The 14507-nt window shown below is 42.9% G+C and overlaps 1 protein-coding gene across 2 annotated transcripts in view; it reads right to left on the reverse strand.

Moving 5' to 3' along the window:
- The window catches only part of Fbxo16 (F-box protein 16), a 40036-nt gene that overhangs the window by 25213 nt on the left and 316 nt on the right, over nucleotides 1–14507 (reverse strand). The window contains exons 1-2 of one of the 2 annotated variants that reach the window (XM_090353666.1): nucleotides 1477–1543; nucleotides 667–702 (exon numbers count right to left, since the gene is read on the reverse strand). In XM_090353666.1, coding sequence (XP_090209792.1) covers nucleotides 667–702; nucleotides 1477–1497 — 57 coding nt within the window. In that variant the 5' untranslated portion in view covers nucleotides 1498–1543. Of the gene's footprint in view, nucleotides 1–666; nucleotides 703–1476; nucleotides 1544–9983; nucleotides 10120–14507 lie in introns of those variants that run through there. The other variant, XM_090353665.1, reaches the window with a different exon arrangement.

A 14507-nucleotide genomic window follows, 5' to 3' on the forward strand; every position in this document is an offset into this window, starting at 1 on the left:
AATATTTTTCTCTAGAGATTAAAAAGATATTCATATTGGTTCCTCATTCATTTCCCTGATTCCAATTGTCAAAGGTAATTTATTTGGTTGTGACTGGTGTTCTTTGCCTCAAGGGATTCTCTTTCCTAATTGTGTTTGTTTAAGCTAATAGAAAAATGAATTTGCATTCCTTAAACCGCTGCCAATTCACAGTAGATAGATGACTCAGAATGCATAGCAGTAGGAGAAATCACTTTGGAATTTAGAAAGTGCTAGGAATAATTCCCAGTTATAGACCAGTTAACAGTGTGGAATTTGGTCATTTCCCACATTTCTTTTTCTTTTTTGACAGTCCTGGGGCTTGAACTGGAGGCCTGGGCACTGTCCTTAGACACTTTCGCTCAAGGCTACCGCTCTGCCACTTGAGCCACAGCACCACTTCCGGCTTTTTCTTAGCGTGTGGTACCGAGGAATCAAACCCAGGGCTTCATGCATGGTAAGCAAGTACTCTACCATTAGGCTATGCTCCTGGCGCAAGGGCCTATCAGTTTCAAGGGGAGACACTGTAAGATGCTTATCAAATTAGAGAAACTCTAGTACATGTTTTGTTTTTCTTTTTTCTCAAAGAGTCTTGATTCAGGATCCTGATCAGATTAAAACAGAAATAAATATATTTTAAATGTTTACCCATTTTCCCAGCAGAGCTTGTCTTTCTTCAAAGACCTGCAATAAATAAAAGATAATAGAGTAATTTTATATGTCATGATTTAAAATACCTTTTCTAAGATCAACATAATTAACAGATAAGTAAATAAAGATGAATAATATCAATTAAATATAAATGCTTTTTCCTGAGGATTGGAGTTTTTGTTGTTGTTGTTATCGTTTGTTTTTGACAGTACTGGAGTCTGAAATCAGGGCCTTATGCTCACTTGACAGGTCTTCTGCCACTGAAGCCAGTCTTCAACTCTTTTTAATTTCACTATTCTTTTAGATAAAGTCTCACATTTTTGACAAGGCTAGGCTTGAACTGCAATCTTCCTACTTGCATCTCTCAAGTAGCTGAGATTACAGGTATGTGCCAACATAGACCGGACAGAATACTTATTAATAACCCGAATAAGGCCTCTTTTATTTATGGTGACTACTTCAAATGAAAGAAGTAACTGTCCTTGTTAGGCTCTACTTTTCTCTTTCTTGAATTAAAATATCAATTAGAAAAAAAAATTAGGGCCGGGAGTTTGGCCTAATGGTAAAGTGCTTGCCTAGCACGCACAAAGACGCGGGTTCAATTCCTTGGTACCACATATATATGGAAAAAGCTGGAAGTGGGCTGTGGCTCAAGTGGCAGAGCTCTAGCTTTGAGAAAGCCCAAGGACAATGCTCAGGCCCTGAGTACAAGCCCCTGGATTGGCAAAAAGAAAAAAGAAAAAAGAAAAAAAAGAAAAAAAATGGCAGTACTGGGAAATGAACTCCCTTTCTAAGCAGGCACTCTACCAATTGAGCCATTCCTTCCATCTTTTTGGTTAGTTATCTTTGCCATAGGGTCTCCCTTTATTCCCAAGCCAGAATGGACTGTGAACCACTGTGTTGCCAGAGATGACATGTATATACCACTGTGTCACTGTACCATTGTGATCCTGTAGCTGGGATAGGTACATGCCACTGTGCCCAGCTACAGGTCAAAATGGGTTCGTAAAAACATCTTTGCACCTGTTAATCTCCAGCTGAGATTCCTTTGATCTCTACTTCAGACCCCCATACTAGATTCACAGGCTTAAGCCACCAGGCCCTGTCTAGCTTAACCTGAAACAAGGTTGTGTGGCCCAGGCTGGCCTTGAATTCTTGATCTGTCTGCCTCGGTCTCCCAAGTACTGAGATTACACTGGCTAAGTCCTTGGTTTTCTTTTTTGGTTTGTTTGTTTAAAAAAAAGAAATAAGGAAAAATTCAAGTGTAAAGAGAAATCAATTTTAGATTTTGAAAGATGAAAAACAATAACAAAGGAAAATAGAAAAATGGAGATCCTCTTGCCAAATGTTTAAATATGAATGACAAAGATATTTATAAAATTTATGAGGAACAGCTCTGATTTTTATATTTCAACATGTACCCATGTGAATGGGTGGCCATGTACCTTGCATTTCAGGGCTTGCAACTGAGTATTATCTGCACAGACTTACTCATTTTTTAACTATACTTTCTTTTCATCGGCTGTATTTTCCCACATTTTTTTTTTTGCCAGTCCTGGGCTTGAGCTCAGGGCCTGAGCACTGTCCTTGGACTTTCTCAAGGCTAGAGCTCTACCACTTGAGCCTCAGCACCACTTCTGGCTTTTTTCTATGTATGTGGTACATACAGGTCTTTGTGCATGCTAGGCAAGCACTCTACCACTAGCCCAAACTCCCCGCCCCTATTTTCCCACATTTTTACTAGCATCAATCAATTGTACCCTGATCGGACTCACTCCTGTCATCAGGTTTATTGTTTTTTTCTCCCATCGTGGGGCTTGAACTCAGGGCCTGGGCACTGTTCTTGAACTTTCTCAAGCCCTCTACCACTTGAGCCTCAACACCACTTCTGGCTTTTTTGTGTATGTACTATATTTTGGACAGAAACCCTGACTTATTTCTGTTGATTCTGCAGGGTAGAGTGCTGTGATGCCATATCACAAGCTTTCAGGATTAATGTCCGTATGGCTATAGATGACAGTGTGAGCGTACATGTTGGTATTTTCCTGAGCATCAGAGCATATGGGAATCTGAGTGAGTGAGGAAGGCAAAATAAATGTGGGTTTATCTGGGGGAGGAGGGGTGAAGAGAGGAGAAGAGAGTAATAAACATATGTGCCTGTCTCTCTCCCTCCAACACATGCACCCTCTGTCAGCTTTCAGCCTTGGAATCTGTGCTTTTCCCTTCCTCTGGGTACTACTGAGACTCTCCTGCACTGCAGTGGAAGAATCTTATTGCTTGGAGGGGCAGCTCAGGCCTATTTCTTGCCTTGTTGTAGAGAGGTACTATGCTTTCAGCTTATGCTTTCGTGTGTGTGTGTGTGTGTGTGTGTGTGTGTGTGTGTGTGTGTGTGTGTTAAAGACTACCCTTGAAAAGAAATATAATTCTGAGTAAACCACTGAATTGCCAGATCCTATTCTTCTTCCTCTTTTGCCAGTCCTGAGGTTTGAACTCAGGGCCTGGGCACTGTCCTTGAGTTTTCTCAAGGTTAGCATTTTACCACTTGAGCCACAGAGCCACTTCTGGCTTTTTCTGTGTCTGGGTACCAAGGAATTGAATCCAGGGCTTCATCAAGCTAGGCAAGCGCTCTACCACTAGGTCAAATTCTTGGCCCAGATCCTCACCTTTATATTCCCTGTTTTAGAGTGAATCTTTAGTCCATAGATTTGCAACCAGGTTCTTCATTTTAAAGACATGGAAAATAGCTGGGCACTTGTGGCTTATACCTGTAATCCAGGCAACATGTGAGGTTGAAAGTAGGAAGATCAAGGTGGCCTGGGCAAAACAGTCGACTACATCTCAACCTAAGTTGGTTATTGTGGTGCATACCTGTTATCCCAGCTATGGCTGAAAATGTGAGATGGGAGGCTACAGGTCCAGGTACATACTTAGGCAGAAAGCAAGACCCTATCTCCAAAATAACCAATACAAAAAAGGGCCAGAGGTATGACTTAATGACAGAGAACCTGCCTCCCAAGCACCAGGCCCTGAGTTCAAACCATGGTATCAGACTCCCCCTCCCACAAAAAAGAGAGCTGGAAAGTGTCTACTTGAAATGGAAATATTAAAATGGATCTTTCTTTGCAGAATGCTACAGTTTGTTTACATCACAGTTTATCTACAGCCTGCTGTTAAGTCAAAATCCCATGGTTGTTACTTCAGTCTGTTGACACTGCAATTACATATTTCCCCATGTGATATCATCATGGTGTAGAAAGGAGATACTTACGGGCTCCTAAATTATGACTGATGGCAACCAAGTGTTTTTTTTTTCTTGGAACACTCTCAACATGCACTATAATACATGTGTGAACCATGTTCTAAAGGAACTATGAATTGCTTGCTTTTAAAGAATTGTATATTTTTTTTTTTGTGGACCATGGGGCTTGAACTCTGGGCACTGTCCCCTGAGTTCTTCAGCTCAAGGGTAGCCCTCTACCACTTGAGCCATAACACCACTTCCCGCTTTTTCTGTGTATGTGATCCTGGGGAATCAAACCCAAGGTTTTGTGTACGTTAGGCGAACACTACCACTCAGCCACAGTCTCAGCCCTGTATGTATTTAAGATGTACAACATGGTGCTTTGATATACAGAGTGAAATGATTACTAGCATCAAGAAAATTATACCGCTCCTCACCATCTACTTTGAGTGGGGCTGGTGAGGACAACTGCTTTTCTTTGGTGTCAGTACTAGGGCTTGAATTCCAGGCCTCTTTCTCTCATTTTGGATTTTTTGCTGGTTCTCTAGCACCTGATCATATCTCTGTTTCCTGCTTTTTGGTGGCTAATTGGAGATAAGAGCCCCACAAGCTTTTTTCTACCTAGGCTGGCTTTGAACCATGATCCTTAGATCTCAGCCTCCTGAGTAGCTTGGATTACAGATATGAGCCACTAATGTCCTGCTAGGACCATTTCTAATTACAATACTTGATGGCAAAAATTTATGCGCGCGCGCGTGTGTGTATATGTGTGTGTGTGCATGTGTGTGTGTGTGTGTGTGTGTGCATGAGCACATGCTAGCTCAAGATATATAGAACATTCCTCCACTCACAATTCTCAGTGCTTGAATTACTTTGTAACCTGTTGCATATTCTATCTTGATGATACTTTTTTTAAGGCACCTTAATTTGAATTAAATCTCTATGTAAAAACTGCTGTGAAGTTAAAATCCTGTGATATTTTCTTTAGTCTGAGGCAGTTATGTAGTTCACATTTGAACAGAATAAAAGAAAGACAAAATTAAAAGATCTGAAGGGGAAGCTAGGGACTATCTGATTCCACCCATTCCATTTGACAAAGGAAGACAAAGCCCTTGTTCTCACATTGACGTGTGTGTGTGTGTGTGTGTGCATGTATCTGTTTTGTCAGTTCTGGGGCCTGAACTCAAGGTCTGGGTGTTGTTCCTGAGCTTTTGTGCTCAAGGTTAGCATGTTATTACTTGAGTCACAGCTCTACTTCTAGCTGTTTGGTGGTTAGTTGGAACTAAGAATCTCACAAGCTTTTCTGCCTAAGCTGGCTCTGAACCATGATTTTCAAACCCCAGCCTCTTGAGTGATAGGATTACAGGTGTAAGCCACCAGCACCCAGCTTTGCATTAAACTGCCTTAATTCTTTGTCTTTTTTTTTTTTTTTTTTTTTGCCAGTCCTGTGGCTTGAGCTCAGGGCCTGAGCATTGTCCTTGGGCTTTCTCAAGGCTAGCACTCTACCACTTGAGCTACAGCACCACTTCTGGCTTTTTCTATGTATGTGGGGTGCTCAGGAATCAAACCCGGGTCTTTGTGCATGCTAGGCAAGCACTCTTACCACTGGGCCAAACTCCCGGCCCAACTGCCTTAATTCTTAAAAATATAATTTTGTTATTTCCTTCCTTCCTTCTTGTTCTTTCTTTCGTTCTTTCTTGTGGGCTGCTCTTGGGGCTTGAACTCAGGGCCTAGGCGCTGCCCCTGAGCTTCTTTGGCTCAAGGTTAGCACTCTACTACTTTCTACCACTTGAGCCACAGTACCACTTCCAGATTTTTCTGTGGTTTATTGGAGAAGAGTATAATGGCTGAGTGCTGATATCTCAAGCCTGTAATCTTAGCTACTCAGGAGGCTGAGATCTGAGCATTGTTATTCCAAGCCAACCTGGGCAGGAAAGTCCACGAGACTCATCTCCAGTCAACCAGAAAACCAGAGGTGGATCTGTGGCTCAAAGTGGCTCAGGGATAGCACCCAGGGCCTGCGTTCAAGCCCCATGATCACCAAAAGAAAAAAGAAAGTCTCACAAATTTTTCTGCCTGGGCTGGCTCTGAACTGCGATCCTCAGTGGTCAGCTTCCAGTGTGGCTAGGATCACAGGTGTGAGCTACCAGTACCTGGCATATTATTATTATTATTATTAAGGTGTTGTACAGTGGGGCTACTGTTTCATAAACCAGGTAATGAGTATATTTCTTTTTGGACATTGTCACTCCTTCCTTTATACTCATTTCCCCCTCCCATCCCTGCTCATAGTTGCATAGTTTATTTTCCACATAGTGTCCACTGAGTGCCATGACTGAAATGAAATTGCTTTAAATAGAAAAGCTATCTCTTCTAACAGACACCACCTCCAGTCACTAATGTCCTTCTAATTTTTTTTTGAAATCAGTATTAATAGTACAGAATAGGGCTGAGAATGTATCTTAGTCATAGAGCGCTTGCCTAGAATGTATCAAGCCCTGGGTTTGATCCTCAAACAGCCAGAAGTGGTACTGTGGCTCAAGTGGTAGAGCACTAGTGCCCAGGCTGGCAGGAAGCTGAGTTCTGAGGATCAAGGTTCAAAGCCAGCCTGGGCAGGAAAATCTTATCTCCAATTAACCACCAAAAAACCAGAAATGGAGTTGTGGGTCAAGCGACAGATTGGTAGAGTGCCATGGACAATGCCCAGGTGTGAGGTAAGATCCTAGGACCAGCACACAAAGTAAAAGCAATCATTTAATTCAAACTACAGCCTAACTGAACAAAAGTTTTTGTGAAATATGCAAGTTCTGAACAATGAAATAATTTTTTTCTAGGCATTACTGTTAAAAATGACAACATCAATTCAAGAGCCAAGATGAGGCAATGTCACACATGCCTTGAGGTTCTGCTTCCCCCAGGTCTGCGGGCCTGTTGGGGGGGGCTGCTGGTTGACACCCATGACTTTGAAGGAGCCGCCATGTCCTAAGTCGTGGGCCTCAGGAGGGGAATACAGCCAAAATTCACTGAACTGCCCATGTGAAATATAAAGGCCAGTTTCTCTTCACAATCTATCAAACCTCTCTGTAAGATCATGCCAGCTTCAGGCTCAGGTCAGCAGTAGAATCAGTGGAGACCTAGTGGAGATTACATTGCAGCCCACCTACTTCCTCTGTCCCAAGGGGAGACCCTTACCTGCTCAACTCAGAATCTGTTTCTTGGGGCTAGAGCATAACACAGCGGTTAGAGCCCTTATCTAGCATGTGGTAAGGCCCTGGGCTCAACTCTCAGCAGCATAAACAATAAAGGAATCTGTGGTTACTCAATCTGCAACAGATACTCAGGTATATTTTGGATACTAAGGTACTTTTTTTCCCTCCACATTGGCTGAATTGATCAAGACTTAATTTTCCAAAGAAAATTTCTTAAAACCACAAATCCAACAACTTTCTATTTGAATTCAAGTCACTTTCTCACATGTGTGTAAAACCATCACAGTTCTATGGGAAAACAGATTTCAGAATTAAACACTGAAGATAGGGGAATAAGCTGTTATATAAACTGTGGAGAGCGAGGAGAATGGCAATCAGGGGCTCAATAAATCATTGTCCTGATGGAAACGATTCCTGATATGTGTTTGGTGAGCACAGATATCAGTGCCTTTCTCTTTACTCTCCTGGCTCCTTCTTTTTTCCTTTTTTTTGGGGGGGGGGTCAGCTGTGGGATTTGAACTTGGAGTCTGGGAATGGTTCTGAGCTCTTTTGCTCAAGGTTAGCTCTCTACCACGTTAAGCGACACGTCCACTTTCAGTTTGAGGGCAGCTAATTGGAAATAAGAGTCTCATGGAGACTTTTCTGCCCAGGCTGTCTTTGAATCACTATCCTCAGATCTCAGCCTCCTAAGAGTAGCTAGGATTACAGGAGCCACTGGAAGGAAAGAAGGAAGCAAGGAAGCAAGGAAGGAAGGAAGCAAGGAAGCAAGGAAGCAAGGAAGGAAACTTCTGGTTACTCCGAAGGTAGAGACAGGAAGATTGAGGTTATGTGCCACTTTAGGCAAAAGTTAGTGAAATTCTAACTCAAAATAAAACTCAAAGCTGAGAGTTGGTTTATGCCAATAAGCCTAGCAACTTAGGAGACAGATTTGATGATTGAGCCAGGTGGCTTAGATGTATCTGAGAGACTGTCTCTTAACTCTAATTAAGCAGCAAAAAGCTAGAACTTGAGGTATGGCTCAAGTGATGGTGCACCAGCTATGAGAGGGAGAGGGAGTCAGTCAGTCCCAGGGAAGGGATGGGAGGGTGGCTCTACTTAGTACAGGTGCTTTCCCAAAACATAAGATCTCAAGTTCAATAGCCACTACCACCAAAAAGAAAAGAAAAAAATTGGTTATCAGGGAGTAGTGGACTCATGCTCACCTCTTATGTTCTAGGAGCTGTATCACACACTGGAGTTGGGAGAGGGAGACTCAGCCTCACCACGTTTGAACTGATTAGGAACAGCAAAGAGTGTTGGAACCAAAGAGAAGGAGGCAGGAGGCAGTGGGCGTGGTCAGTTGGCGCTCTCCGGGAGCACTGAATGTGGTGGGAATCAGGTGCCAGGGAGGGCGAGCTGGAAGGTTGACAGGGTGAGAGCCAGGGCACAAAGGGACCTCAATGATATTCCTGGGGGACTAGAGTTATTCTTTGGAATAGAGCCTATTTTCAGTTTCTATTTCAGTTTCATATAATAGGATTGGCATTTCAGACAGCTCATTTTGGGACCAAAATAGATGTAGAAAGAGAGGCAGCAAAGCCAGTTAGGGGTAACTGCAATCATGTGCCTGGCAAAAGATGAAGGGAGTGTGAACAGAGAATGTGGCAATAGGTTCTCTAGGCTCACTAGTCTTCAGTTGCCATATAAACCTACTGATTGCTGGGTATTTATCTAGACTTCTTCATCATCCTATAGAAGGCTGACCAGGAAAGACTGTGGTGAATGAAGGGGTGTACGGGTGTGTGTGTGTGTGTGTGTCTGTCCTGGGGCTTGAATTCAAGGCCAGGGCACTGGGTCTGAGAAGTTTGGGCTCAAAGCTAGCATCCTATCACTAGAGCACCACTCCACTTCTTTTGGCTTTTTCTTTTTCTCTTCCTCCACCTCCTCTTCCTCCTCTTCTACCTCTTCCTCCTCCTCTATCCTCCTCCTCCTCCTCCTCCTCCTCTATCCTCCTCCTCCTCCTCCGGCTACTTGGAGATGTGTCTCTCAGATTTGTCTACCCAGGCTGGCTTTGAACCATGATATTTAGATCTCAACCTTTAAGCAGCTAGGATTATAGGCATGAGCTACCAGCACCTGGGTTGTAAATTTCTTTTCTGACCCAAGACAGCTGTATCTTTTACTGTAAAATAGTACCATATTCTATTCCAGAAAGCAACTTGTTAATTTAGCTTGTAACTTGGGGAAGGTCTGATTAGGGGAAAGATTTCTGATATGGGTAATGGTGTAAAGTAGAGCTTTTCACCAGGAGGAGGAACTGGTGTGGAGATAATGATAATGAAGTCAGTTTTACAAGTGTGAATTGTATTGTACTATCAGGTAAGTGTGGTCTTGTGGCCCAGGCACTGCTTACAGGAGCTCACAGACCTGCTGGTCATTTCTGCCTGTCACTGAAGCAGGATTTCCCTGTGGTGAGCACTCTCATACCTCAGCAACCCAATGCATTCCTTCGTTTGGCATATTCTACTAGTGTCACTCGGAATGCAGCAGGGAAATAGATTGAGAAGTTGGTATCGTAGCATGAGTATTTGGCTGAAATGTTCTCACTATATTTATTTGATGCATTTCACAAGTAGCATTACCATATCCTGTAGCTCTAGTCAGAAACCTGATTTGGTGAGAATTCTGCATCTATTGTCACTTTGCCCACATAGCAAAACTCAATAAAGTTGTTTCTCTTTAAAAAAAAAAGTCCTTTGTTACATTTTTTTTATCCATCAAAGAATCCTAAACAATTCTTGTCATATTTTGATCAACCAACTTTTACTACTAACTTGCTCTTTTAAGGCATGGATCCAAAGGATAGATGAAATCTGGCCACTTACCTGGTCATTCAAAAGCTGGTGATTTAGAGGTGTCCAGGTGCTCATCTTTGTCTGCATTTTGGGTGCATCTGTGCTTTTTGGGGGTGCAAATGCCATCATGAAGTATCATGATATTCTTCTGTAATAGAGATTATACCTATTTGAAGATACGAGTCATGTTTTAGAATACTACAAATACTAATGCTGAGATGTTTTTTGTTATGTGGGAAGAAGGGATAGGTTGGAAGAACATTTATTTATATAAGTCACTCTAGTTTTACCTAAATTGCAAAAAGCATAAGAAATTATTTCATAGCAATATTATTCATTGGTAATCAGCTATAAAAGTTCACATGAGCAGACAGATTAAGATGTGAAGCATCACCAGGCACTGGTGATTGGTCCTCCCTCCCTCCCTCCCTCCCTCTCTGTCTCCTTCTTTCTTTCTCACTTTCTTCATTCTACACAGCAACAAATCCACAGTGCATGCACTTCTAACATGATATATGCCATTTCCCCCATTATCACCATTAATAACTTTAGTAAGAACTATGATCAGCCAGTGAGGAATACAAGGCTAGTCATTCCTGACATAATGGAACCCACAGTCTACTACTAAAGAAGTACTGCAGAGGCCTGGAGTTTGGCCTAGTGGTTAAAGTGCTTGCCCAGCATGCATGAAGACCTGGGTTCAATTCCTCGGTACCACATACATAGAAAAAAGCCGGAAGTGGTGCTGAGGCTCAAGTGGTAGAGCTCTAGCCTTGAGAAAGTCCAAGGACTGTGCTCAGGCCCTGAGCTCAAGCCCAGGACTGGCCAAAAAAAAAAAAAAAAAAAAAAGAAGTACTGCAGAGCAAAACAAAAAGCTGCAGTCAGGCCAGCAGCTCATACCGCTAATCCTAGCTACTCTACAGGCTCAGATCTAAGACTAATAGTTCAAAGCTAGCTTGAACCATTCAGTGAATCCATGAAACCCATATGTCCTGCCCTGAGTCCAGGCCCCTAATATGGGCATACATATGTCAATTGATCCTGTCACTTTTCAATTCAAAAACCTTCCTAGACTTGCTAATGATTACAGAGTTCAGACTCCTCAAGCATGAAATTCAGAGTCCACTGTGACCATATCTCAATGCACCTTTTCATCCTCCTGCCTCTTCTAAGTACTCTGCCCAGATACTGGGACTGCTTGACCACCATGAGAGCACAGCACCAGAATCGGATGCTGCTTTTTTTCTGATACTGCTCATTTGAGTTCTAATAACACATGATGTAATAGATGCTCTGCAAATATTTGTCGAATCTATGTAAGAAATGAACACAATACAGGAGTGGGATTAAAACGAGTGGAAATGTACAGTGAAACAGAACATTATGAAATGGGCACTAGAGTAATACTCACGATTAGTGGATTTTTCTTTGGAGCTTACAAAGCAGAATAGGATTGAGTTTCTCTGCTCACACACAATTCATTCACCCTACTGCCGTAGTATCTTTAGACAAGGGAATCTCAAAACATTATCAGGAAGTTTACCAGGAAACAGTATAATCACCTTACACTCAACTAGTTAAAAACAAAGGAAGAATGATAATAAAGTGCAAAGAGCTGGTGCTTGACTTCATTATTTGCTAGTTGTTAATTTTGCAAGTATGAATCACCTTCTAACTTGAACAGGCAGCTAGAATGGGAGAGAAAAATACTATCCCCAGGAGTAGTGACAAGGCTTGTAGAAAGCCCCAGAATTCTCCAAAACAGTCTCCATCTTTTCCATGCACAGCCAATTGCTCTCACCTGCTTTAGTTTGTCTCTCTCTTCAAGTCTCTAGCGCTGGGTTGCCATAGCTGCACTAGGTTAGCCTTTGATTCCTTCCAGTCCTCACCCCTCCCAGCTTCCAGCAGCCCAATCACCTCTATAAATCTTAACCCTGGCGTCTGGAGTCTCTTAGGCAACAATGTGTGGTCTCTTGATTGGCCAAGACATCCAAGAAGGCTGGTTCCAAAATTGGGCACAGAGCTGAAATTAAAAAATATAGGAACCAGGCGGATGGGAGGGACTGCAACATCCCACTATTATGCAAGGATGAAGGCACAGTAAATTCTCTAACAGGCTGCGTTGCATGCACGCCTTTTTTCAAGATATGTTCTGTTTGTGTTCTAAGACAGCTCTTTCCTGCTGAGCATACCTGTTTAGATTACTCAGCTCTGGTCACTGTTCCGAAAAGCGAACTCCACTTTGCCATGTTTTAACAGTGGCCAATAAATAAAAGTGGGTTGGAGGAAGCAGAAATTTGCGACTGGTTCAATGGAAGACTAGCACCTGCAGCAGGAAATGGAAGGACGTGAGGAAATTACCAGACACGCAAACATAGAAATGCTTCTACAAGAATTTCAACTGGTTATATTATGGAACTGAGGCTAAGCTCTTGACACACCAGGGAACCAGCAGATGGCGTGTCTTCATAAGAATAAATTTGTGTTCCTCAAAATGCTGGCTAATTTTATTAATTAAATTTATGGAGCATCCATCCACCTTGTAGAAAGGATCAGAGAAAGAATACAAGGATTTTTGCAACATATGCAAGGTAAACTGGAAAACATAGTGAATAAATAACTAATGGAAGGCTCAGGCTCCTCTCACTGCAACAGAATTACAGGCAAGCACTTGAGAATCCCATGAACTTAAAAATTCCTGAGCTTCTTCGGCTAGTGCAGTTTTTAAAAATGAGAAGCAGCTGACACGCACACATAATTCTCAGAGAATGAAAAACAATCAACTTTTCCCACCACTTTCTCCCCTAAAGTAAAGCACTCTCCTCCAACTTATGCAAATACACAAAACCCTGTGTTTGTATTGTGCTTCGTAATTTAAAAAGAGGCCCTATTTATACTTCTCCAATTAAAACTGAAAAAGGAAAGTGGAGCCTGTGGAGGTTGATGCTTTCTCTAAATTAACAAAGGATCAGCAAGTGGTCTGCCTGAAATGAGAACCTAGGCCTGTCTGAATTCCAGCCTAGAGATTTTTCCACGTGACCAGGCTGTATGTAAATGAATAAACAAAGCCTCTGGGGATTTGAGGGGGCTGTCTGGGGAGCAATGTAGATGTAATACTAAATTACCATGCATTACCAGTTAACCTTTAGGAGTTCAAAACGGGTTTATCCAGGAGACCAGTTTTAACAATGTGGAGAGTACTGGGCCACTCTGTGAAGTCGGTGCTTATTAAAGGCTTTGTAATAGTGGCTACACCATGGAAGGCAAGTGAGAGGAGGACAGAATGGAGGACAGCTATCCTCCTTATCCCTGTGATATGTGAATATTCTTATCCTTGATAAAAGGCCTCTTTTGTCTCCATTTCCAGCAGTGCCTTCGGAAGCACCTCCTCCTGTCCTGCAGCTCGAGGTGTCTGATGTTTCCCACAGACAGTAAGCCACACCGTTTGGTATGCCCAGTGAGTCACACCATTCTCACTGCGTTCCTAGTAATCCACACATATAACCCAATGTCTGTGTCACTTCTACATTTCATTTTACCTGGAACAACTCAAAGAGAAGTTTGTTATATTTACATTGAGATTTTTATTTCTTTTAAGAATTTGTGGGTTGGTGTGTGGGTTTACCAGAAGTCCCTTCTGTACACATCTAGGTCTCATTCTCCTCCATGTCTGCCTGGAAACAGTCAGGAAACTGGTGTAAACTTTCTTCTTCTTTTGGCCACTCCTGGTGTTTGAACTCAGGGCCTGAGCATTGTCCTTGGGCTTTTTTTTTCTCAAGGCTAGACCTCTACTACTTGAACCACAGCACCACCTCTGGCTTTTTTCTATGTATGTGGTACCGAGGAATCGAACCCAGGTCTTCATGCATGCTAGGCAAGCACTCTTACCACTAGGCCAAACTCTTGCGCCCCCCCCCCTTTTTTGTGGGTCATGGGTCTTGAAATCAGCCTGGGCCTTGTCCCTGAGCTCTTCAGCTCAAGGCTACCGCCCTACCCTTGAGCCAAGCCACACTTCCCGTTTCCTAGAGGTACACTGGGAGATAAAAGAGTCCCAGGTCCTTTTGTGCCGGGGCTGGCTTTGAACCTTGATCCTCATCCTCCTGAGCAGCTAGGATTACAGGCATGAGCCACCGTGCGCGTCTCTTCTTGTTCTTTTTGAAAATGTTTTTTTTAATTATTATAGATACATGTCAGTCCTCACACACTCTATATTATTGCTAGTTTTAAGAGGCGCTTTCATGTACGTATCTTGTCATTGGCTTTCTCGCTTACTCTTGTATGCCATTAACTCAGCCATGTCAGTAACTGGGGGGGGTCATCTCTGCACCTTTCCCACTCCTGATGCGGCTGTGCCTGGTGACAACGCCACAAGAGAGCTGGAAAAGGCACACAGGTGTTTTGTTTTTCCCACATACCACCAGCCTCCTGGATCCCGGGTCTCCATACAGACCCCGACTTGCCGTCTAACCCTTCTGCGCAGTGTGTGTGTGCGTGAGCCATCTCCCCACGGGCTCTTCCAGCTCTCAGGTCGCGTGTGGAGGAGGGAAGCAGAAG

Source organism: Megascapheus bottae, chromosome 20 (genome assembly GCF_031878675.1).
Source record: "Megascapheus bottae isolate mThoBot1 chromosome 20, mThoBot2.hap1, whole genome shotgun sequence".
In the NCBI taxonomy this organism is placed as follows: Eukaryota; Metazoa; Chordata; class Mammalia; order Rodentia; family Geomyidae; genus Megascapheus; species Megascapheus bottae.